The 26,424-nt window shown below is 43.1% G+C and overlaps 1 protein-coding gene and 1 long non-coding RNA gene across 2 annotated transcripts in view; one reads left to right on the top strand and one right to left on the bottom strand.

Annotated features, from left to right (window-relative positions):
• Positions 1–18,245, bottom strand: part of tmem214 (transmembrane protein 214) — a 50,552-nt gene extending 32,307 nt beyond the window's left edge. The window contains exon 1 of the mRNA XM_043676199.2: positions 17,973–18,245. Coding sequence (XP_043532134.2) covers positions 17,973–18,096 — 124 coding nt within the window. The 5' untranslated portion in view covers positions 18,097–18,245. The remainder of the gene's footprint in view (positions 1–17,972) is intronic.
• Positions 18,246–18,433: 188 nt separating this feature from the next.
• Positions 18,434–25,578, top strand: LOC148150511 (uncharacterized). Its single transcript, XR_015752263.1, has 2 exons — positions 18,434–18,805; positions 22,929–25,578. It is a non-coding gene; the product is annotated as an uncharacterized LOC148150511 (long non-coding RNA).
• Positions 25,579–26,424: the final 846 nt, after the last annotated feature.

Here is a 26,424-nt window from a genome sequence, read left to right as displayed (position 1 = left end):
AGCAGTGTGAAATGTTTATCCACTCCCTTGTATCACCATCTGTTCTCCTCTCTTTGGACTTTAACATTTACTCCTTAAATGCAGCTCACCCCTTTCTCCCCACCCCCCCCAAATCTTCCATACAAAAACAGTATCTACCATCAGTGGTGAGAAAGCGTCACTGAACCAGAAACATTTACCAATTTCGTTCCACAGATCCTGCCAGATCTGCTGAGCCTTTCCTGCAATTTCTGTTTCTGACACTCAAAATTAAGGTGGTTGTTAGTCACCTCAGCTTCAGTTATTTCAATAATTTCCCTCTAAGAAAAAAAAAAGGATCAGAAGTAGGAATGTTTAACAGTCAGTTCTGAGAAACATTTTGATTCATATACAGAATCAATCGATGCAAGTGTACAACAAAGCCAGAATAAACATGCAGGCTTGGCAGGTTAGTAACAAGCAACATCTGCACCAAGCAAGGCAATGAACATCTAAGTGAGAAACCAACCTACATTAAATGAGAAACAATTCAACATTTTAAAACAAAACTTGCAGATCAACATCAAGTATTAACTCAATCCATCTGTAAATATGCAGTTGCAGTCACATGCAACATTTACAATATGGAATATAGCAATTTTCCAAGCCTTTTCAAAACTACCTTCCAAACACAAACTTCCATCATCTGGGAAGAGAAGGGTAGCAAGTGCCTAAATACATTACCAACAGCAAGTTCTCAACACACACTGCATCTTGAATTTGGACCTCCAATTATCATTCATTCACACAAAAAAAACCCGATCAGAATAATGCTCCAAATTTTTGATTGGGACAAGAACTGCAGCAGCTCACTATCTCCTTTCCAAGTGTAATTAGTTGGCCAACACATAATGACCCTGTACTCTTTACATCCCAAAACAGCTGCAAAAGTCCTCAGCAATACACTGCAGCATATACATCTTTTCAACAGTTTATAGATGGAATGGAATCAAAATTGGATGATGTGATAGAAAACACAGCAATCATGAATGGACATTCTTTGGACTGAAGGAAAGTTTGTCAGTCAGTCAACTTCCCAGGTCAGTATTGGGACATTTGTTTTTCTTGATATGCAGGAATTATCAGGATCTTGGTGTGCAGTGAACGACTTCAAAAGTTTGCAGGTAACACTAAACTTGGAAGAATTGTAAATAAATATGGAACTCCAAAAAGGACATTGACAAGTTGGTGGAATGGCTGGACTGGTTGCATGAGATCAAATACAGACAAGTGAGGGGTCTTGCATTTTGGTTTTGGAAAGACAACATAAAGAGTACAATTCTAAAGGGGGTTAAAAGAGAGCAGAAAGAACCTGGCTGTCAGTGCACAAATCATTGAAAGTGGTAGGATAAGTGGTAGGATAAGTGGAGAGTGCAGTTAAAAGCACCTGTCAGAAAGGTTATGAATTTCTTGAGTATGTCCAGCATTTCTTACAGCAATGTGTCCCAGATGCAAAGGGACAAGCAATTTTTAGATTTAGTGAGTAATGAGTCAGATTAAATTCAACCTAATTATGCTTGAACATCTATCAAAAAAAAATAAAGTGAGTTCAATGCATAATTTAAAGTGAAAAACATGAAATCAGCAACGAATTTTAAACAGACTTCAATGAGATGAGGAAGAAATGGTCCACAAATATCTAATGGGCCAGAACAACAAGAACCATGGAGAATGTTTAAAAGGAAAAGCTTCATTCACAGAACAGCAGTCATAGACAATTAAAGAGCAATAGAAAAGGTACAATATACAATTGAAAAGATAGCTGAATAGGAAAGATACAAAGACCACAAAAGGGGCACAAAATAGCTAGTGAAAAGAGCAACTAAAAAGGGGATTATAAAAAGAAACTTGTCAAGATACCAACATCTTGGTAAGAAAATTTTATATATAGTTACGTAAAGGGAAAGCAACAGATCAGGAGAAATGTTGCCCCACTAAAAAAAAAGATACTGTCAATGACTCTGGGGAAATGGCAGACATCCTGAATAAATTGCTTTGTCACAGTACATACAGTAGAAAGGACAGCTTGCCAGAAGTTCTAAAGAAATTAAAAATGGATTGAAACAGTGCCCGAATAAAGTTAATGCAAGTAAAACAGTAAAATAAATTAATTGAATTTAAAAAAAACGTGACAAATCCCTGGTACATGTGGGTTTCTACTTAAACGTGTTAAAAAAAAGGTAGTGTGGGAGCATCTGGTGGATGCCAAAAGAAAAATCAGAAATCCCTGGATCCAGGATTGGAAAGTTTCATATCACTCCACTTAAGGGGGAAAAAAAAGGAAGGCCAGGGAGTTACAGACTAGTTAGGCTAACATCTATGGTGGGTAAACTGTTGGAGTCTAATTAAGGTGTTCAGTTGTCTTGTCCTCAATGTTTGAGTCAACCAGGGAGACATTCAGCACAGATTCACGATACACAGGTCACTGATTTTTTTCTGAGTTGACGAAGGTAGCGGACAGGGATGTCTCTATGCATATTGTTTCTATGAACTTCCAGAAGGTTTTTGATAAGGTTCCACACAACAGACTAAGATAGAAGCTCACAGAATTGAAGGAAACTATGACAGGGCTGGGAAAAGAGTTGAGTGACAGGTGACAAAAAGTAGAGTTAATGGGTAGGTACTCAAATTGGAAAAATGTGACCAATAGTGTCCCAAAAGGATCCGATCTATCTCAATCATTCATTTATTAACAACTTGGATAACGGCTTATAGGGTCTATGTCCAAATTTGCTGACAAGGTTAGAGACAAAAAATAACTGCAGTTGCTGGAACCAAAAGGTAGACAAGCAAAAGGCTGGAAGAACACAGCAAGCCAGGCAGCATCAGGAGGTGGAGAAGTCAATGTTTTGGGTGTAACCCTTCTTCAGGACAAGTTACACAGCATTGCAAACAATGTAGATGAGAGCATAAAATTACAAAGGTATATTGACAGACGAGGTGAATGGGCAAAACTGTGGCAGATGAGTTTCAATGTAATTAAGTACGAGCAAGTGAGAGATTATCCATTTTGAACCAAAGTAGCCTGATGCATCCTTTTTAGATGAAATTAAATAATGTGGATGTCTAAAAATTGGGGTCCAGGTGCATAGATAGTTAAAATGTCAAACAAATGCAGAAAGTAAAAATCAAGAAAGCAAATGGAATGCAGGCTTTTATATGTAGAAGCCAAGTACAAGGTAGTAGTTATATAAAACCTTGGTTAGACCCCACTTGGGAGTATTGAACACAGATCTGGGCACCTTACCTCAGAGATATATTGGTATTGAAAGAAGAACAATGTAGCCTTTACAAGAATGTTACTTGGACTTCAGGGATTCAATTAGAGGTAAGATTATGCAAATTAGGCTTTATTCTCTAGAACATCAGAATCAAAATCATAGAATTAACAGGAAAAGACCACATATATAAAATAAGCTATTTCCACTGGTTGGGGATTCTAGAACTCAGGGATGCAGTCTCAGAATTAGGACCAGACCATTCAGAAAAGACATTAGGAACCACTTGATCACACACGGTAGATGTTTGGAACACTTCCACAAATGGCAGTGGATGGTGGATCAATTGTGAACTTTAAGTCAGAGACGGGTAATTTTTTTTTGTTAAGCAAAACATTACAAGGGATATTGACCAAAGACAGGTATATAGAGTTAGGCCATAGTTCAGCTAATATCTCATGTAATGATGGAAAAGACTCCTGTCCCAAAATGTCTGATCCTGGAACCAGTGCAATGGGCTAATGGCCACCCTAACAATAGTCATTTCATGATTCTGTGACTGAATGAGCCAACATACATGGTTCCTGCACTCTATTGAGTGCTACAGTTTCAGCTGAAACAAATTGCTGGTTGGATCTGTCAACATGCACTTTGTGTTGTCTTTTCACTTCATCTGTGCAACTGAACCATTCCTTTTAAGAATGCAAGTGTCCTACAGACACAACTTCCCTACATTATATGGTGATATTATGCATCTGGTGATATTATGCATCACCATATTATGCATATGGTGATATATCTATCCAATTATTCACCAAAAAATATTTTTCAACTCTGCCAAGTAGAAAAGCTGGTTCACTGTTTCAGGTGCAGAACTAGAGAATTTCGGGAGTCTGTGCGCAAAATATTTAGGTTCTCTCTTTTTGGGTGTTAATGATCCAACTGTACTTCTGTTCAAAATTGATGGTTGAAACTTTCCTCAGCTGTTTAATGGCATTTTCCTCCTTTTTGGCAATGTTTCTCCACCCCTAAAAATCAAAACACTTTCCCCCTCAGGATGTAAATAATGGCAAGGCTGCTTTTATTGTCCATTTTTAACTAACGAGGCAATGGAACTCTGGAAGATAATAGGGGTCTTATGATTATGCTCCCATGACAACTTGCAGAACTCTTAAGAGTGCAAAAACACCAGTCCATTGTGGCAGCACCAGCTTGTTAAATAAACATCTCCCCCTCCCCTCCCCTCCATAGAAATGAATAGGAAGGAATTTCAAATCAATGCATTCCATGCCTTAACCACTCACTGAGTGGAAATGCTCTGATTACCCTTGCTTCTCTTCTCTTACAAAAAAAGAGCCGCAGAAAATGGGAGATGCACAATACTCGTTTAGCGTATCAGTATTTACTGTGGAAAAGGATATGGAAGATATAGAATGTAGGGAAATAGATGGTGACATCTTGAAAAATGTCCATATTACAAAGGAGAAAGTGCTGGATGTCTTGAAACGCATAAAGGTGGATAAATCCCCAGGACCTGATCAGGTGTACCCAAGAACTCTGTGGGAAGCTAGAGTTTAATTCAGATAAATGCGAGGTGCTACATTTTGGGAAAGCAAATTTTAGCAGGACTTATATACTTAATGGTAAGGCCCTAGGGAATGTTGCTGAACAAAGAGACCTTGGAGTGCAGATTCATAGCTCCTTGAAAGTAGAGTCCTAGGTAGATAGGATAGTGAAGGAGGAGTTTGGAATGCATTCCTTTATTGGTCAGAGTAGAGTACAGGAATTGGGAGGTCATGTTGCAGCTGTACAGGTCATTGGTTAGGCCACTGTTGGAATATTGCGTGCAATTCTGGTCTCCTTCCTATCGGAAAGATGTTGTGAAACTTGAAAGGAGTCAGAAAAGATTGGGTTGGAGGATTTGAGCTGTAGGGAGAGGCTGAACAGGCTGGGGCTATTTTCCCAGGAGCGTCAGAGGCTGAGGGGTGACCTTCTAGAGGTGTACAAAATTTTGAGGGGCATGGATAGGATAAATAGACAAAGTCTTTTCCCTGGGGTCGGGGAGTCCAGAATTGGAGGGCATTGGTTTAGGGGGAAAGAGGGGAAGAGATACAAAAAAAGAGACCTAAGGGGCAACTTCTTCACTCAGGAGGGTGGTACATGTATGGAATGAGCTGCCAGAGGAAGTGGTGGAGGCTGCTACAATTGCAACATTTAAAAAGCATTTGAATGGATATATGAATAGATTAGATTAGATTACATTACAGTGTGGAAACAGGCCCTTCGGCCCAACAAGTCCACACCGAACCGCCGAAGCGCAACCCACCCATACCCCTACATTTACCCCTTACCTAACACTACGGGCAATTTAGTATGGCCAATTCACCTGACCTGCACATCTTTGGACTGTGGGAGGAAACCGGAGCACCCGGAGGAAACCCACGCAGACACGGGGAGAACGTGCAAACTCCACACAGTCACAGTCAGTCGCCTGAGGCGGGAATTGAACCCGGGGTTCTGGCGCTGTGAGGCAGCAGTGCTAACCACTGGGCCACCGTGCCGCCCAAATAGGAAGGGTTTGGAGGAATATGGGCCGTGTGCTGGCAGGTGGTACTAGACTGGGTTGGGATACCTGGCTGGCATGGACCAAAGGGTCTGTTTCCTTGCTGAACATCTCTAAGACCTTTTAAAAACAAAATTACGTCCTCTCGTTCTGGGGTCCTCTTCCAAGCAGAAACAGTTACTCCCTTTCAACTGTTGCAAAATTGGGCAGGCTGGACAACCTCTAACAAATCTCCTCTTGGCTTTCTTCTATCCAAGACAGACAATCCAAGCTACTTCTACCTATCCACTGAAATTTATTATTCCTCTAGGTAAGAAGTGTTAGGATTTTCAGCTACAAACAGATAGCCAGTTGATGAATGATGGTAAAGATTTGTTCACAAAAGTAATGCCAATGCAAAAAAATCATTACAAGTATATACATCCCAACTCAACCACACCACTCTGTTTCAATGTCATTTTGTGCTCCAGTAAAACCACAATTATGCATGAAATTAAAACAAACAAAAAGCAGATTTCATCACTGAGTTGGTTTCAAATCTGCTTCCACTACTTGTGCTGAATGAATTTATTTCAAAGTCAGTAAACAATTTATTGTAGCACTCCTCTCTTAGAGGGTTCCCACTTTAGTTCAGCTAACCAGCAATTACTGGTAGAAATAGATAGTGTCATCATCAAGTCAAGTTCAGTTACAAAGATGCCTGCAGCCAAGTAACTGAACAACATTCAGAATAAAAACCCATGTGATCAGCAGTCAGCTAGACAGACTACCACAGATGCCATTGAATCATAACCCAGCAACAAGCCATTTTCACAAGACAAAACTAGCAAGAAAAATACTGGAAAACCACACAATCCACAGAGCTATCCAGTCAAAACATTTTCTTCATCCATTCAACTAAAAATAGCAAGTATATAATAGCAATGAAACTAAACAAAAGCTATATTACATGACTTTTAAATTAACAGCACCAGAAATAATTCACGTTAACAAGTTTAAATTGCACAAATTCTATGCAAGCACATCCCACTGAAATAAAAAATTAAAAAAGTTTAAAATGGAGGTAATTCAGACATTAAGTGGGGAGCAAAGGTGGGTGCATATTCAACTAATTTCATTAGACCTTTAGTCCTAACACCCAACTCCCATTCCCTCCTTCCCAAGCCTGGGTCTACTGAAAAGCCTGCTTGGACAGAGTTAAAAATTGCTCACCTTCTGCTACTCTCTGCTCCTTTCTTTATTTCAAAAATATAATTTATTCATAAAAGTACAGTTGGACATGCCATACATATGTAAACATTCCATTTGTTTGCATACCGAAACAGAGTAATCATTCCTATTTACAGGTCTGTACAATTACATTTTTAGCTGAGGCGTCAGCAGTGCCCAAATGACTGCGCGGGCCCTCTGTTCTTCTTTAGGCAGGCAGACGTTACACGGTGGTCTTTCCCCACCACGCCTTGGCGGCAGCTGTCCCAAGCTTCAGCACGTCCCTCAACACGTAGTCCTGGACCTTGGAATGTGCCAGTCTGCAACACTCAGTCGGGGTCAACTCCTTCACCTGGAAGATCAACAGGTTTCGGACCGCCCAGAGAGCGTCCTTCACCGAGTTGATGATCCTCCAGGCACACGATGTTCGTCTCGGGGAACAGGCCATAGAGCACGGAGTCCCGCGTCACAGCACTGCTCGGGACGAACCTCGACAAACATCACTGCATTCCTCTCCAGACTTCTTCTGCGTAGGCACATTCCAGACAGTCTCGCCTCCCCCCCGCCCCCCGCAGCCACTTAGAGGGCAGCGTGCGGTGCAGCTGAGAGTCCAGGCGTGCATAAAGGATCTCACAGACAGAGCCCTTCTCACCACCAGCCAAGCCATGTCTTGGTGCTTGTTGGAAAGTTCTGGCGATGAGGCATTCTGCCAAATGGCTTTGACAGTCTGCTCAGGGAACCGCTTGATAGGATCCACCCTCTCCTTTTCCCGAAGGATCTCAAGGACACTACGTGCCGACCACTTCCTGATGGACTTGTGGTCAAAGGTGTTTTTCTTCATAAACTTCTCCACGAAGGACAGGTGATACGGAATGGTCCAATTACTCGGAGCGTTCCGCGGCAGTGAGGCCAGGCCCATCCTTCGCAACACCGGGGACAGGTAGAACCTCAGTACGTGGTGACACTTGATGTTTGCATACTGGGGATCCATGCACAGCTTGATGCAGCCACACACAAAGGTGGCCATCAGGGTAAGGGTGGCATTGGGTGTATTTTTTCCCCTGTTGCCCAGATCTTCGTACAGCGAGTCCCTTCGGACGCGGTCCATCTTTGACCTCCATATAAACTGGAAGATGGCCCGGGTGACTGCAGCGGCTCAGGTTCTGGGAATAGGCCAGACCTGTGCCACGTATAATAGCAAAGACAGTGCCTCACACCTGATGACCAGGTTTTTTCCCCGCGATGGAGAGAAACCGTAGCTTCCATCTGCCCAGTTTCTGCCTCACTTTGCTGATACGCTCCTCCCAAGACTTGCCGCACGTCCCAGCCCCCCCGAACGAAATACCCAGCACCTTCAGGAGGTCGGTCATGACGGTGAAGGGGATCGAGGATTGGTCGGCCCAGTTCCCGAAGAGCATGGCCTCGCTCTTGCTTCGGTTTACCTTGGCCCCCAAGGCCCGTTCGAACTGGTCACATATGCATATGAGTCTGTGCACGGACAATGGATCTGAGCAGAAAACGGCGACGTCATCCATGTACAGGGAGGCCTTAACCTGCAGGCCCCCGCTGCCAGGAATAGTCACCCCTCTCAGACTCGCATCCTTCGATGGACTCGGCAAATGGCTCTATGCAGCACACAAACAAGGCAGGAGAGAGAGGGCAGCCCTGCCTGACTCCAGATCTGACTGGGAAGCTATCTGATTCCCACCCATTGATTGAGACTGCACTGACAATGTTGGTGTAGAGCAGTCTGATCCAATTGCAGATTCCCTCACCAAAGCCCATTTTGGAGAGAACATCTCTTATATACCTGTGTGATATCCTGTCAAAGGCTTTCTCCTGGTCCAGGCTGATCAGGCAGGTGTCCAACCCGCTGTCCTGCACGTAGGCGATCATATCCCTGAGGAGTGAGAGACTCTCAGCAATCTTCCTGCCCGGCACAGCACAGGTTTGGTCAGGGTGAATCATCGACCCCAGAGCAGACCTGACCCGGTTGGCGATTACCTTTGACAGAATTTTGTAATCCGCATTCAACAGTGAGATTGGTCTCCAATTTTGGAGTTCCTCCCTCTCCCCCTTCCGCTTGTAGATGAGGGTGATGATGCCTTTCCTCATGGATTCACTCATGGTACCTGCCCGAAGCATACTGACATACACCTCCAGCAGGTCCTGGCCAATCAAGTCTCACAGAGCGGAATAGAACTCGACCAGTAAGCCATCGCTTCCGGGAGTTTTATTCTTTTTGAAGGACTCGAGGTCCTTGGTCAACTCGTCTAGAGATAGCGGCTGGTCCAGCCTCTTGCGTGTTCTGTCGTCTAAGACCTCCGTGATAGAGGACAGGAACGACTGCTACTCTCTGCTCCTCCAATAGCAGACCATTTGCTTCCTCCTACTGGTGCTGGTAACCTATAAGAAGCTGCTTATCTAGACGTACAGCATGGAAACACACCATGCAGTCATCCATACCAATCTTTGGGTCTAAATTAATTTGCCAAGATTTGGCCCATACCCCTCTAAACCCTTCCTATTCATATACCCATCCAGATACCTTTTAAAAATGTTTTAATTCTACCAGTCTCCACCACTTCCTCTGGCAGCTCATTCCATATATGCACCACCCTCTGCATGAAAGGTTTACCCTTAGGCCCCTTAAGTCTTTTTCCTCTCACCTTAAACCTATGCCCTCTAGTTCCCACATTCCCCCCCCACCTCTGCAGAAAGAGACAGTGCCTATTTACCCTATCCATGCCCATTATTTCATAAACCACTATATTAAAAAAAAAAGTTACCCTCAGCGTCCAACACTCCAGGGAAAAAAAAAATAGCCCCAGCCTATTCTGCCTCTCCCTATAGCTCAAACTCTCCAACCCTAGCAACATCCTTGTAAATCTTTTCTGAACTCTTTCAAAATTTCTACAGCAGGGCAACCAGAATTGTACAGTACTCCAAAAGTGGCCAAACCAGTGTCCTGTACAGCTGCAAAATGACCTAATTCCTATACTTAATGCACTGACCAATGAAGGAAAACATACCAAATGCCTTCTTCACTTATGAACTTTCAAGGAACTAACGAATCTGCACTCCAAGGTTCAGCAATACTCCCCAGGACCTCACATCTATCTAAATTAGTCTGCCACTCCTCTCCCTATTAGCCCATCTGATCAAGATCCATTTGGATTCGGCAAGAACCTTCTTCATTGCTCACTAAACCTCCAATTTTAATCATAGAATCTTTACAATATGGAAAAATATCATTTGGCCAGCTCCACAGTGACTGTCCTTAGAGCATTTTACCCAGTCCTCCCCTATCATGTAACCCTGCATCTCCCAAAGCTAGATTAGAATGGTGCTGGAAAAGCACAGGTCAGGCAGGAAATCGACATTTCCTACTCCTCTGATGCTAATCTTCCTTCCCATTTATCCGTTCCACCTTCCTCTCTGACCTATCACCTTCATCCCCACCCACCTGCTGTACTTTGTTACCTTCGCCCCAGCCCCACACCCCCCTCACATTTATCTCTCCACCACGGAGGCTCCCTACCTTCATTCCTGATGAAGGGCTTTTGCCCGAAAAGTCGATTTTCCTGATCCTTGGATGCCGCCTGACCTGCTGTGCTTTTCCAGCACCACTCTGATCTAGACTCAGATCTCCAGCATCTGCAGTCTTCACTTTTACCTAGTTGATCTCCCAAAACTAATCCACCGAACTTACACATCGCCTGGACACTATGGGAATTTTAACATGGCCAAACCACCTTATCTTCACATCTTTGGACTGTGGGAGAAAACCAGACCACCCATTGGAAACCAACACAGACACAGGGAGAATGCACAAACTCCACAGTTGCCAGAGGACAGAATTGAACCCAAGTCCCCGATGCTGTGAAGCAGCAGTGCTAACCACTGAGCCCCCTTGCTGCCTTAATGTCATTTGCAAACTTACTAACCATACCTACATATCGTTTATATAGGATTACAAAAAGCAGTGGACCCAGCACCAATCTTTGTAGCACATTACTTGTCACAAGCATCCTGTCTGAAAAACAACCCACCACGACCACCTTTGAGCTGGTTCTGTATACAAATAGCTAATTCTCCCTGTGTTTTATGTGATCCAACCTTGCTAACTAATATGAAAATCTTCCAATTATACTTACTGGAATTTTGAAAGAGACCTGTTGGGCCATGCAGGATGTGGAAGCAGACCACATACAGGCTTGTGGGTCAAGACTTGAATAGAATGCACGTATGCAGGCTAGGCACCAGGTTGACTTGTCATGGAGATTAAAATAGTAACAGAGGGCTAACAAGCATACATTGATGGTCACTTCCAAAAGCATTTGATGCTATGCTACACAACAGACATGAAAACAAAGTTTAGCTCATGGAAAAAGGGGCAGCAATAACAGATTCTAAATTAGCTGGTTTTCAGGGTGGAGAAAGCGGTGTTTGGTATGCTTACCTTTACTGGTCAGTGCATTGAGAATGGAGTTAGAAGATCATATTGTGGCTGTACAGGACATCAGTTAAGCCACTTTTAGAATATTGCATGCAATTGTAGTCTCCCTGTCGGACGTTGTGAAACTTGAAAGGGCTCAGAAGAGATTTACAAGGATGTTGCCAGGGTTGGAGGATTTGAGCTATGGGGGGTGGGGGGGGGGAAAAAGGTCCATAGGCTGGGGCTATTTTCTCTGGAGCAGAATCAGAGAGGTGATCTTAGAGGTTTGAAAATCCTGAGGGGCAGGAATAGGGCCTTTACCCCAATAGGAGAATCCAAAACTAGAGATTTAATGGAGAGAGGGATTTAAAAGGGACCTAAGGGGGGGGGAAGGGAGAAGGGTGGTGCACATATGGAATGAGTTGCCAGAGGAGGTGGAAGAGGCTGGTACAACTACTATATTTAAAAAGTATTTGGATAGGTCTGTGAATAGGAAGGGATTAGAGGCATATGGGCCAAATGCCAGCAAATGGGACTAGATTAATTTAGGATGAGTTTGACTGAAGGGTCTGTTCCCATGCTGAACCCCTCAAATTCTACATACCTAGGGGTCAAATGTTGGCAAGTTTCCTTTTCCTGAATTGGAAGTTTCCAAGAACTTGAATGAAGAATTGGAAGGGTGGGTTAGTAAGTTTGCCGATGACACAAGAGGTCAGTGGTGTTATAGATGTTTTAAAGGATGTTGCAGGCTACAACAAGACATTGTCAGGATACAGAGCTGGATAGAGAAGTTGCAGATGGAATTCAACCTGGATAAGTGTGAAGGGATTCATTTTGAAAGGTCAAATTTGAATGCTAAATACAGGGTTAAAGACAGGATTCTTGGCAGTGTGGAGGAACAGTGGGATCTTAGAAACCATGTACACAGATTCCTCAAAAGTTGCTACCCAAGTTGATAGGGTTGTTAAAGTGGCATATGGTGTTTTGGCTTTCATTAACAGGGGGATTGAGTTTTAAGAGCCACGAGGTTTTGCTGCAACTCTAAAACCCTGGTTAGACCACACTTGGAATATTGTGTCCAGTTCTGGTCACATCATTATTGGGATAGATGTAGATGCTTTAGAGAGGGTGCAGAGGAGATTAACCAGGATGCTACGAGAAAAAGTGAGGACTACAGATGCTGGAGATCAGAGCTGAAAAATGTGTTGCTGGAAAAGCGCAGCAGGTCAGGCAGCATCCAAGGAGCAGGAGAATTGACATTTTGGGCATAAGCCCTGAAGAAAGGCTTATGCCCGAAATGTCGATTCTCCTGCTCCTTGGATGCTGCCTGTCCTGCTACGTTTTTCCAGCAACACATTTTTCAGTATTTACCAGGATGCTGCCTGGATTGGAGGGCTTGTCTTATGAAAAGGTTGAATGAGCTAGGGCTTTTCACACTGGAGAGAGAAGGAAGAGTGGTAGACTTGATAGAGGTGTATAAAAGGTAATGAGAGGCATAGATAGAGTAGATAGCTGGAAACTTTTCCCCAAGGCAGAGACGGCTGTCATAATTTTAAAGGTGACTGGAGGAAGGTATGGGGGGAAAGTCAGAGGTATGTTCTTTAAACAGAGAAAGGCGAGTGTGTAGAATGCACTGCCAGCGGTGGTAGTAGAGTCAGAGACATTAGGGACATTTAAACGACTGCTGGACAAGCACATGGATGGCAATAGATTGAGGGGTGTAGGTTAGGTTGATCTTAGATTAAGATAAATGCTCAGCACAATATCATGGGACAAAAGGCCTGTACTGTGCTGTATTGTTCTATGAATTACATAGAATCACAGATTTGAGAGCTCAGGGCACAACTTCAAAGCATGCAAACAATACAAAAGAGTAAGGAGTGTGCAAGATTTTAAAATCAGATATGTAGCAAGCAAAGTTCAATGCAAGAAAAAAAAACAGTAATTCATTTGGCAAGAGGAAAATTAGACAGTATAAAATAAAATGGTTCTAAACTAAAAGGGGTGCAGGAGCAGTTTGCATGCTATGTATGGACCTCTCAAGTTGAGATTTCTCTGCAGCTGTAACACTATATTCTGCATTCTGTTCTGTTGTTGTCGAATTTATAAGACGGTATGAATGCAAAATACTTTTCATTATATCTCAGTATGTGACAATAATAAATCAGATGAAAAGGAGCGTGGGACCCAGGTGTATGTACACATACATCATTGAAGGTGGCAGGACAGGTTGACAGAATATCTAATAACACACATCTAGACATTTTACCTCAGCAGGCTTACTGCCTATTGTTCCTGGCTGCATGCTTAGAAAAATGTGAAGGTATTGGTATTTGCAGAAAAGATTCTGGTAGACACATCCATTGATGATAGAATGTAGGGAAATAGATGGTGACATTGGGCTAAATGTCCATATTACAGAGGAGTAAGCGCTGGATGTCTTCAAATCCCCAGGACCTGATCAGGTGTACCCTAGAACTCTGTGGAAAGCTGGGCCTCTTGCTGAGATATTTGTATCATCGATAATCACAGGTGAGGTTCCTGAAGACTGGAGGTTGGCTAACGTGGTGCCACTGTTTAAGAAGGGTGGTAAGGACAAGCCAGGGAACGACAGACCAGTGAGCCTGACAGTGGTACGCAAGTTGTTGGAGGGAATCCTGAGGGACAGGATGTACATGTATTTGGAAAGGCAAGGACTGATTAGGGATAGTCAACATGGCTTTGTGGGTGGGAAATCATGTCTGACAAACTTGGTTGAGTTTTTTGAGGAAGTAACAAAGAGGATTGATGAGGGCAGAGCAGTAGATGTGATCTATATGAACTTCAGTAAGGTGTTCGACAAGGTTCCCCATGGGAGACTGATTAGAAAGGTTAGACCTCACGGAATACAGGGAGAATTAGCCATTTGGATACGTAACTGGCTCAAAGGTAAAAGACAGAGTGGTGGTGGACGGTCGTTTTTCAGACTGGAGGCCTGTGACCAGTGGAGTGCCACAAGGATTGGTGCTGGGTCCTCTACTTTTTGTCAAGTACATAAATGATTTGGATGCGAGCATAAGAGGCACAGTTAGTAAGTTTGCAGATGACACCAAAATTGGAGGAGTAGTGGACAGCGAAAAGAGTTATCCCAAGATTACAACAGGATCTTGATCAGATGGGCCAATGGGCTGAGAAGTGACAGATGGGGGTTTAATTCAGATAGCAAGGTGCTACATTTTGGGAAAGCAAATCTTAGCAGGACTTATACATTTAATGGTAAGGTCCTCGGGAGTGTTGCTGAACAAAGAGACCTTGGAGTGCAGGTTCATAGCTCCTTGAAAGTGGAGTCGCAGGTAGATAGGATAGTGAAGGCGGCGGTTGGTATGCTTTCCTTTATCAATCAGAGTACTGAGTACAGAAGTTGAGAGGTCATGTTGCAGCTGTACAGGACTTTGGTTAGGCCCCTACTGGAATATTGTGTGCCAATTCTGGTCTCCTTCCTATTGGAAAGATGTTGTGAAACTTGAAAGGGTTCAGAAAATATTTACAAGAATGTTGCCAGATTTGGAGGATCTGAGCTATAGGGAGAGGCTGAACAGGCTGGGGCTGTTTTCCCTGGAACAGAGGCTGAGGGGGTGACCTTATAGAGGTTTACAAAATTATGAAGGGCATGGATAGGGTGAATAGGCAAAGTCTTTTCTCTGGGGTCAGGGAGTCCATAACTAGAGGGCATAGGTTTGGGTGAGAGGGGAAAGATATAAAAGAGACCTACGGGGCAACACTTTCACACAGAGGGTGGTACATGTATGGAATGAGCTGCCAGAGGATGTGGTGGAGGCTGCTACAATTGCAACATTTAAGAGGCATTTGGATGGGTATATGAATAGGAAGGGTTTGGAGGGATATGGGCCGGGTGCTGGCAGGTGGTACTAGATTGGGTTGGGATATCTGGTCGGCATGGACAGGTTAGTCCGAAGGATCTGTTTCCATGCTGTATATCTCTAGGACTCAAGGAGAGCTTACATTTGGACAGATTGGAGAAGTTGGAATGGTTTTCTTTAAAAGTCAGGGCAGAGAGGAAATTTGCAAGAAACACATTCATTCAAAATCATGACGAATCTATAATTTGGAGGTGCCAGTGTTGGACTGGGGTGGACAAAGTTAAATATCACACAACACCAGATTATAGTCCAGCAGGTTTATTTGCAAGCACTAGCTTTCAGAGCACTGCTCCTTCATCAGGTGGTTGTGGAGTAGATGATTGTAAGACAGATTTTTTCACAAAAGTTTACAGTGTGATGCAACTGAAGTTATATATATTGAAAAAGACCTGGATTGTTTAAGTCATCTTTTAGAATGAGCATGTTGGTTTCAGTTCTTTCATATGTAAATTCCAGAACTTTATTTTTAAAAAATGCCACATCGTCTCATAATGCTTCAAAGGTGTGAGGCTGTCTGTGCTCCAGTGTTCAGACCAATTCTACTTTTCTAAAAAAAAAGGGAGTTACACAATCTTACATGGATTCATGCAGTTTGAGCAAAAAATATAATTCTGCAGGTACAAATTCACCCCACAAACATGTGTGCATATGAGAGAAGAGGGATAAGTTGGAAAGAGGGTGTGTGTGAGTGTCTGAAAGCAATCTTGTGTATGCGTGAGTGTATGGATTTGTACAAGTTTGTGTGCGCACGTGAGACAGAGAGTGTGTAGTGCAGTGTGATCACCAGGAGTGTGACAAGAACCCAAGGTCCCAGTTGAAGCCATTCCCATGGGTACTGAACTTGGCTATCAGCCACTGCTCAACGACCTTGCGTTGTTGCCTGTCCCGAAGTCCGCCTTGGAGGATAGTCACCTGAAGGTCATAGGTCAAATGTCACAGACCTCTGACTGGGAGGGAACACACCTGTCTCTGCTACGCAACTCAGCCAACATTGTCTATCGCATATGCTGCAGGCAAGGATGCCCTGAGGCATGGTACATTGGCAAGACTTCAGCAGAGGCTACAGCAACGGAGGAAGGACACCACACAACCAATCAGCAGACAGGAGCGTTCCCTCCCAGTCGGAGGGCACTTCAGCGGTCTGGGACAATCATCTGGACCTTTTCGGGACAGGCAACAAAACACAGTGGCCGACCAGTGGCTGATAGCCAAGTTCAGTACTCATGGGGATGGCCTCAACTGGGACCTTGGGTTCATGCCACACTACAGGTGAACCCACCACAAACACACCCACGCAGACGCTCTGTCACACACACCTCTTCACACTCACACAAAGTTTGTGGGGTGAATTTATACTTGCAGAATTAGATTTTATTTTGCTCAAAAACTGCATGAATCCATGTAAAATTCTGTAAATCCTTTTTTAGAAATAGAATCAATCTGAACATTGGGGCACAGACATAGCGCACCTCACACTTTCAATGCTATTGTTACATTCTCAAGTGATCATTAACTTTTAGAAAATGTTCTGTGAACATTTGAAAGAATTGAAACCAACTAAACTAAAAAGATCAGACTTAAACAATCCTGGTCTTCTTCAATATATCATTTCAGTTGCAAACACTAAACTTTTGGTATAAATTCTGTGTCTTATGATCTAATACTCCACAACCACCTGATGAAGGAGCAGCACTTAAAAGCTAGTGCTTCCAAATAAACCTGCTGGACTATAACCTGGTGTTGTGTGATTTTTAAGTGAGAAATCTAGATCAGATAAGGGTCTAGATTCTTACTTGCAAAAGGATCAAGCAACAGTGCCACAATTTTCATCGTTGGCAAATCAATGAGAGAGAGAAAAGAAATTCACCCAGAAAGTGGTTAAAGGTCTGTAATGCACTGCCCAAGACTGTGGTAAAGACACATTCAGTCAAGGAATCCAAATTCAACCATTCTTTGAAGTGAAGTGAACGGCAATTCTCAGCAGTCGCCTTACACTTGATTTCCATTTAGAAAGTTCTTAAGACTCACTGCAGCACGAGTTTAATTCCCCTCAATGTTAGTCATCTGTTTTTCTTTGGCTAATATTGGAGAACAGCTCCATTGTGAAGAAGTGTACGAAGAACTGAATTTCACGTGTTAAACACTAAACTCACTGAGAATCATATTCGTTACGCTAAAATATTCGAGTCCCAAAGAAAACTTGTTTTTATTCCAAATATTAAATAGATTAATATTTAGAATTTTTGGATGGAGGGGACGGGTTAAACTTTAAAGCAACGTCACGGTATTGATAACTGCAGAATATAAAAAAAGTTTACATATTGCCAATGGGTAAAGATCTCAGTAGAACATAGTGACCAACTGAGAAAGATTGTTAATAGACAAACAAATACTAGATGAAACACAATTATAGCCCAATAAAAAATTATACTTCCGGAATACCACTTCCCGAAAGCTGCACGGAGCATGTTTGCTAACTAGTAAGGTACGTGGCAATGCCGCGGGCAGCAGCCTTTCTCAAGCTCCGTGGGGATCGGGTTGTACGGACACACCGGCCTCCTCCCACAGGCCCCACGCTGGGAAGCTCAGAGATTTGTTTAACTCACGGACTGGATCTATCCGAGGCATGTTCTCAGACAGAGCTTTCCGGGCCGACTTCTTCTCATTTCTAGTCAAAGTGGCTTTCTTATTTTTCTTGTTGACTATTTCCCATTTGCCAGGCGACGCCATCCCGGGTAGTGTGGTAATGACGGTGATGGTGGAGATACTATCGCCGGGAGGAAAGAGCGCCCACCTCGAGGCCGCCTGTTGGAGAAATTCTCAAACGGACGTTTTTCAAACAGCGCCCGCCGCCCAATCAGAGCCGGCCGCGGGCTCTGCACGCGACGTGCACACGTGGCTAGATGTCCTGTGACGTGGGATATCACCCCTAATTCCTGGTAAAGGGCTTTTGCCCAGAACGTTTATCCTCCTGCTCCTCGGATGCTGTCTGACCGGCTGTGCTTTTCCAGCACCACATTCTCGACTCTGACTCTGACCCCCCCCCCAGCAGCATCTGCAGTCCTCACTTTCCCTTATGTGCCGAACATAAGAGTCAAGACTGGAGTGGTGCTGGCGCCACATTGATGACTGCATTGGCGCCACCTTGTGCTCCCGCCAGGAGGTTGAGCAGTTCTTCAACTTCACATTCCACCCTGATCTTATATACTGCATGGTGCCAAACACAAGGTCAGCTACACTCATATTCACTCCTGGGTCATGGGCCAGCGTTAATTGCCCATCCCCAGTTGCCGCAGGAGGAGGTGGTGTTGTGCTACCTTCTTGAACCACTGCAGTCCACATGCTACAGCTCGACCCACAAAACTCTGAGGGAGGGAATTCCAGGATTTTTGACCCAAGGACAGTCAGGATGATGAGTGGCTCAATTGGGAACTTACAGGTGATAGCATTCTTATCTAACTGCTGATCTAGTCCTTTTAGATGGAAGTAACCTCAGCGGGTGTGAGAATTAAACACGCTGTTGGTGTCATTTTGCAATGCAAACATGGACATCCAGCCAGTTGGGGTTACCATGAAGGAACTCTCCTCACCTTGCATGAGGCGTGGTAAACATCATGTTAAACCACCACTGGTAATGCTGTCATGAGGGGACAGCCCTATGGTCTGATCACTATGGTGATTTTTCCTATTAGATGGATGTGGTCATTGGTTTGAAAGGTGCAGTCCAAGAATATTTGGTGAATTTCTCCAGTGCATCTTGTAAGTGGTAGACACGACTGCTATTGAGTGTCAGTGATGGAGGAAATGGATTCTCATGAATGTTGTGGGATATAAATGAATTAATGTTATTTCTGCAAGTATAAATTCTGATACAGAATGGGAATGAGAAAATACATATTCAGCAAAAAGAAAGCATGAGACGTGAATACAGAACAATGGTGGATATATGGGCAAACAGGAAAGCATCTGTTTCCCCCTTACACGGGGACACAGGAACAAACCCTAATCAAAGAGGTCAAAGTGGCCTCTGGATGGAAATAGATGCTGATAGAAGAAAAGATATGCCTAATCAATAACCTATAATAGACTGACGTCAAACACCCTTATGGGAGTCAGAGATAAGAGTTTGTCACGGACAAAACAGGATAAACAGAAGTTGTGGGATAAGTCTTAAGGAAATGAGTGACGTAAGCGAAGCAGGGAACAAACAATGGAATAAGGAAAAATATGGGGATTCAAACTGTATAAATTTCGAGAGTTTGTTGGATTTGGTGTGCATTTTGTCATTACCTTACCTGGTAATGAGACAGGGCACCCACCTATAGGTGTATAAATAAATGGCGGATTCAGATATTTGTCTCGGACTGAAATTATTAAAGTGAGTGAGCTTTTGTTTCTCACAATTGGGGGCTCGTCCGGGATTTTCTTCCATCACCGGGGGGAGTGGCTGGCCTTGGACACTGGGAAGACGCGTCCCGTTCCCCATTGAGGAGCGGTCTCGTGTCCCGGTTTGGTCTGCTCCCTTGGGTGACTGATGTGAATCCTATAAGAGAGACATCTGAATCAGACAGTGATAGGAGCTCGATAGAAAATACGGTGACAAAAGGGGCCAGGCAACTCTGTGCACAGACCAAGGTAAGAAAATTGACTTTTAAGTATTGCCTTGGTGGCCGGGATTGAGTTTTAGTAGTTAATAAGGGACTAACGAAGGAACTCAATATGGCTTGCGCTTTGGGTAAGGAAAAAGCCTCCGGGGAAACAAAGTAAGGAAAAGACAATGGAAATGGAGGCGGGGTCCCTTACAACATTCCTCCGGAAAGTCCTTTGGGCAGGATGTTGTGGAAATTGGCAAAATAATACTTGTGCAAGGGAGAAAGATGATTAAATATTGTTGCTTTGTATGGACTAAGGACTCCATTCTTCGTCCCGCTGTCTTCTGGCCAAAGTACAGATCGGACGAAGACTGGGTTTGTGAATATCTGAATTTATATGTCAATGTGCGAGAGAGAGAGAGAGAATGAAAAGAGCTGTACAGCTGGTAGGAAGTTTAACCCTTTGTGATTTGGTTTGAGTGAACATTTGTTTGTTGGTGATTGAATGTTTGTGTTTTATTCCCTGGAGCTTGAGTTCCAGGACTGTTTTGAATCTGATTTTTGTTATGGAAATTTAACATGATTTCTTTTAAGGTTAAGGATTCTATTGTGATTATGAAGAAAAAAAAAAGGAATGATAACTCCTGTTCTTTTTACAGATCATGACTGCCTTACTATCAGTTTCTAACTAATCTCTTTTATCTTTACATAAAAGCGATTTATGGAGGACAGTTGAAGTTTCAGTTCAACATTAGATTGTAGTAAAAGCAAAATTCTATGGTTAATATCTGTGACCTTGGATTCAGCCATTGTTCATGCATTAGAAGTTTTTTTTTAAAAAACTTGAGTAGACAAATTCTTTTAAGGCAAGTTCTGATTATTTTACGACCTATAGTATTGTAATTGAGCAATGATTGGCCAGGACTATTTAGGAAAACTAATTCTGGATCTAAATTAAAGGACTAAAACTGGGTAATTACAGTGAATTGCAAAATTGGGAACTGTATGCATTTTGCATTTTGACTATTAAATACTGAAGAAATGAACGTAAATATATATAAATATATTTATAAGTTAGGAACAGGCTTTGAAGGTTAGTCAAGCATGAATTGATGAATTGGTGTTTGAAGTTATGGGGAGCTAGAAATATTGCAATATTTCTTTAAAAAAAAGAAAAAGGGGAAAAACGTAACAACTTATCCCCTTTGGGAGGTACCCATAGGGGACAAAGACATTGGTTTGTAAGTGCCCCCCTCACCAGTGGGGAGGTCAGAACATTTAAAAAGGAAATGGAGGTCCTGGTTGAGGATCCGGTGGGGTTGTCTGAACAAATTGTTCAATTTTTGGGGCCCAGTCTGTATACCTGGGCTGAATTAATGTCTATTTTGAATATATTATTTACTGGGGAGGAAAGGGGACTTGTACGAGGAACTGCCATTAAAATATGGGACAGGGAACACCCGATTGGAGATGGGGATGCTGGACAGGGAGAGATGAAGTTTCCCCTCAGAAACCCCCAGTGGGAAAACCAAAACCCAGAGCATAGAGAAGAAATGAGGGAATTGAAAGACCTGATTCTAAAAGGAATAAGAGAGGCAGTTCCGAAGTCACAGAATTTGATTAAAGCCTTTGAAATTAGACAGGAGAAAGATGAGACTCCCTCAGCTTTCTTGCAAAGATTAAGGGACTCAATGCGGAAATACTCTGGAATGAACCCTGAGGACCCAGTGGCACAGGGTCTTTTGAAAGTACATTTTGTGACAAGAGCATGGCCAGACATACAGAGAAAGATACAGAAGATAGAAGGATGGAGCGAAAAACCATGAGATGAATTGTTGAGAGAGGCACAGAAAGTGTTTGTAAAGAGGGAGAGGACAAGGGGGAACATTTGATAGAGGGTTTGAGCGACAGGGGCAGAGATGGAAGTCGCTACAGGAAGGATGCTATTATTGTGGAAAGATAGGGCATTTTAAGCGGGAGTATCCTGATCTACAAAGGGAAGAAAAAGGCAATTCCGCTTATGAATTATGATGAAGAATAGGGGTGTCAGGGGTTCCTGCCCTCGGGGGCCCACCAGGAACCCTTGATAAACTTGAAGGTGGGACCGTGTAGGGAGGAGGTAATCTCCCTAGTAGATACGGGGCAGCACGGTCATCGCCGAATTTTAAACCAAAGAAAGTAGAAATGTTAACACGGTCAATTACTGTTTCGGGGGTGAAAGGGGAAGGATTTACTGTTCCAGTATTTGAACCTATGATGATAGAAGGTCCTAAGGATAGGATCACAGGGGAACTGCTGTATATCCCTGATATAGGAAGTAATTTACTGGGGAGAGATTTAATTATCCTTTTAGGACTGGAGATTGGAATTCAGGAAGAAGAATTAGTTGTACAACTGGCGATGTTGACAGAGGATGCAGAGAGAGAGATAGACCCTATTGTATGGGCTAGAGAAGGGAATCGTGGAAAACTACAGATCCCTCCCCTTTTAATAAATTTAAAACGGAAAGGGGACGTTGTCTGTGAGCGACAATATCCTATTTCCATAGAAGGTAAACGAGGACTGCAGCCAGTAATTGAGGGACTGATTAGAGATGGTTTGTTGGAGCCATGTATGTCTCCTTATAATACCCCAATTCTACCAGTGCGGAAATCTGATGGAACTTATCGATTGGTGCAGGATTTGAGAACATTAAATCGGATAGTGCAGGTCAGGCACCCAGTAGTGCCAAACCCCTACATGTTATTAAGTAAGATCCCTCATGATCACAAATGGTTTAGTGTGATAGATTTAAAGGATGCCTTTTGGGCTTGTCCCTTGGCGGAGGAAAGATTTGGGACTATCCCCCTATGAAATCTTATTTGAATTACCTTATCTGGGAACACAGGGAGAATTGCCAATTCCCGAAACTAAAGATTTGTTTTTAAAGAAGTATATACTGGGCTTGTCCTCCTCTTTATCTTTCCTCAGAAAACAGGGTCTATTGGCACAGACTCCGCCCCTTGAATTTGCTGTTCATCCCATCCGGCCAGGAGATTGGGTCTTAATAAAATCATGGACAGAGACTAAGCTGCAGCCAGACTGGGAAGGGCCGTATCAGGCTCTTTTGACTACCGAAACGGCAATAAGGATGGCGGAAAAAGGCTGGACTCATTATACTCGGATCAAAGGGCCAGTGGACCCTCCAGTTGAGGAAGAAGTCTGGACAGCCGAATCAACGCAAGACCCGCTGAAACTCAGACTAAAGAAACTTTGAGTAATGGACTATACAGTGGCGATGCGGGCGCGGGATTATTTCTGTAAGATTGTATATTAAGCCTTTTTGTGTTTTAGCATAATGATCAGAATACTGGGAATGCTTAGAGTTATGATGCTAGCCCTCTTGGTATTAGGATTTTGTCACATATCATTTTCATATGTATTATTAATGGTTCCTGAGTCTGACAATCCACAAGTAATAGACACTGATATATGTAGCTTAGTAAATTGTGGGAATGTAGCTAATCAGAGACAATACCACAACTCAGAGATACATCTTAAGTCCTATGGGGATGGCCTCGGGGATGGTACCTGGTATAATGGTCTTGTCACAATACACCGGACCCCCTTCCGACCAGCACGCGATTGTCCCGATAAAAAGTGTAACCCCATATATTTAACGATAAGAAAAACCACATGGCACGGAGCGGTTTTGGGAGGTGGCACTTATGAGGTACAATTAAATGAAACATTTGGGATTGAAATGAAAGCAAATAGGAAGGAGTTTGTGGGCTGTTGTTTTCGAATTAGCATAGGACAGGGAAAAATGGGTAGAATTACTGGGTAATGAGATACAACCTTTCACCCCTCCCAATGATCCTACAGTAGTAAAAATTATAGAGGTAAAGGATTTGAAACAGACCATCGAGATAGAGACTGGGTACGGGGATGCAAATGCCTGGGTTGAATGGGTAAAGTATACTGTAAAAAGTCTGAACAAAAGCAATTGCTATGCATATGCCTCCGGTAGGCCAGTGGCCCAAGTGGTTCCCTTTCCGCTCGGGTGGAAGCGAGACAGGAAGGGCATGAAATGTATGATAGCCCTGTATCAGGATGAGACTGCATGGAATGATAGGAATTGTACCTCCCTATCTCTGATGTTCCCTCCCTTGGAGGAGAAAGATGCAAAAGTTCCCCCCACATTTTCCGCCGCAGTTGGAAATCACACGTCATGTGTGCACAAGCGAGGTACGAGTCGGTCGAGAGATTTGGGGGAGCTGAAATTATGTACAGAGATTAAGAATGTTACCGAAACGGAGAAGGGAGGGAACTACTCAGCATTAAAGGTTCCCCGAGCGGATCTGTGGTGGTACTGTGGAGGAAAAATATTGAGACCCACCCTACCTCCGGATTGGAGAGGGATATGCGCAATTGTACAATTGGCAATTCCATTTACCCTGGCATTTGAGAAGGAAAAGATAGTAGGGAAAAAGGGAAGGGGTAAGAGATTACTGTTAGATAATTCTTTTGATGACAGGATTTATCTTGATTCAGTAGGAGTCCCTAGGGGAGTACCTGAATTCAAAGCTCGTAACCAGATTGCAGCAGGCTTTGAGTCAGCTCTCTTTTGGTGGGTAACAATTAATAAAAATGTAGACTGGATAAATTACATTTTTTATAATCAACAGCGATTTATAAAATTATACAAGAGAGGCAGTTAAAGGAATATCAGAACAGCTTGATGCGACAAGTAGGATAGCATGGGAAAATAGAATAGCCCTTGATATGATTTTAGCAGAGAAAGGGGGTGGTGGTTTTTATCCTTACTTCCCTGATAGTAGTAGTCGGGGTATTGGTGGCCATTGGCTGTTGTGTCATACCCTGTATACGAGGGCTCACCCAGAGGCTGATTGAAACAGCCTTGATGAAACGAATGCCCCTGAGGGGAATCAGACAGAGGAACTTTATCAACTAAATAATAAGGAAATGAGTGAGACTAAGATGGATGAAATCTCTGAAATGATGCTTGCGAATTTTGGGAACAATGTTTAAAAAAAAAAGAGACAAAAATGCAGAAGATAACAGATAGTAATGAAAAGAAAAAGGGGAAATTGTGGGATATAAATGAATTAATGTTATTTCTGCAAGTATAAATTCTGATACAGAATGGGAATGAGAAAATACATATTCAGCAAAAAGAAAGCATGAGACGTGAATACAGAACAATGGTGGATATATGGGCAAACAGGAAAGCATCTGTTTCCCCCTTACACGGGGACACAGGAACAAACCCTAATCAAAGAGGTCAAAGTGGCCTCTGGATGGAAATAGATGCTGATAGAAGAAAAGATATGCCTAATCAATAACCTATAATAGACTGACGTCAAACACCCTTATGGGAGTCAGAGATAAGAGTTTGTCACGGACAAAACAGGATAAACAGAAGTTGTGGGATAAGTCTTAAGGAAATGAGTGACGTAAGCGAAGCAGGGAACAAACAATGGAATAAGGAAAAATATGGGGATTCAAACTGTATAAATTTCGAGAGTTTGTTGGATTTGGTGTGCATTTTGTCATTACCTTACCTGGTAATGAGACAGGGCACCCACCTATAGGTGTATAAATAAATGGCGGATTCAGATATTTGTCTCGGACTGAAATTATTAAAGTGAGTGAGCTTTTGTTTCTCACAATGTGATGCCAATCATGCATTGCTTAATGAGAGTCACAGAGTCATAAAGATGTACAGCATGGAAACAGACCCTTCAATCCAACCTGTCCATGCTGACCAGATATCCCAACCCAATCTAGTACCACTTGCCAGCACCCGGCCTTATCCCTCCAAACCCTTCCTATTCATATAACCATCCAAATGCCTCTTAAATGTTGCAATGGTACCAGCCTCCACCACTTCCTCTGGCAGCTCGTTCCATACACGTACCACCCTCTGAGTGAAAATGTTGCCCCTTAGGTCTCTTTTATATCTTTCCCCTCTCAGCCTAAACCTATTCCCTCAAGTTCTGGACTCCCTGACCCCAGGGAAAAGACTTTGCCTATTTATCCTATCCATGCCCCTCATAATTTTGTAAACCTCTATAAGGTCACCCCTCAGCCTCTGACGCTCCAGGGAAAACAGCCCCAGCCTGTTCAACCTCTCCCTATAGCTAAAATCCTCCAACCCTGGCAACATCCTTGTAAATATTTTCTGAACCCTTTCAAGTTTCACAACATCTTTCCTATCGGAAGGAGACCAGAATTGCACGCAATATTCCAACAGCGGCCTAACCAATGTCCTGTACAGCCTCAACATGACCTCCCAACTCCTGTAATCAATACTCTGACCAATAAAGGAAAGCATACCAAATGCCTTCTTCACTATCCCATCTACCTAGGACACACTTTCAAGGAGCTATGAACCTGCAATCCAAGGTCCCTTTGTTCAGCAACATTCCCTAGGGCCTTACAATTAAGTGTATAAGTCCTGCTA

The sequence above is a fragment of the Chiloscyllium plagiosum genome, unplaced genomic scaffold (genome assembly GCF_037043375.1).
Source record: "Chiloscyllium plagiosum isolate Xiang-an unplaced genomic scaffold, Cpla_swu_hap1 HiC_scaffold_3, whole genome shotgun sequence".
Lineage (NCBI taxonomy): Eukaryota > Metazoa > Chordata > Chondrichthyes > Orectolobiformes > Hemiscylliidae > Chiloscyllium > Chiloscyllium plagiosum.
The sequence above is the reverse complement of the archived record's forward strand: the minus strand, read 5'-3'. Positions and strand labels throughout refer to the sequence as shown.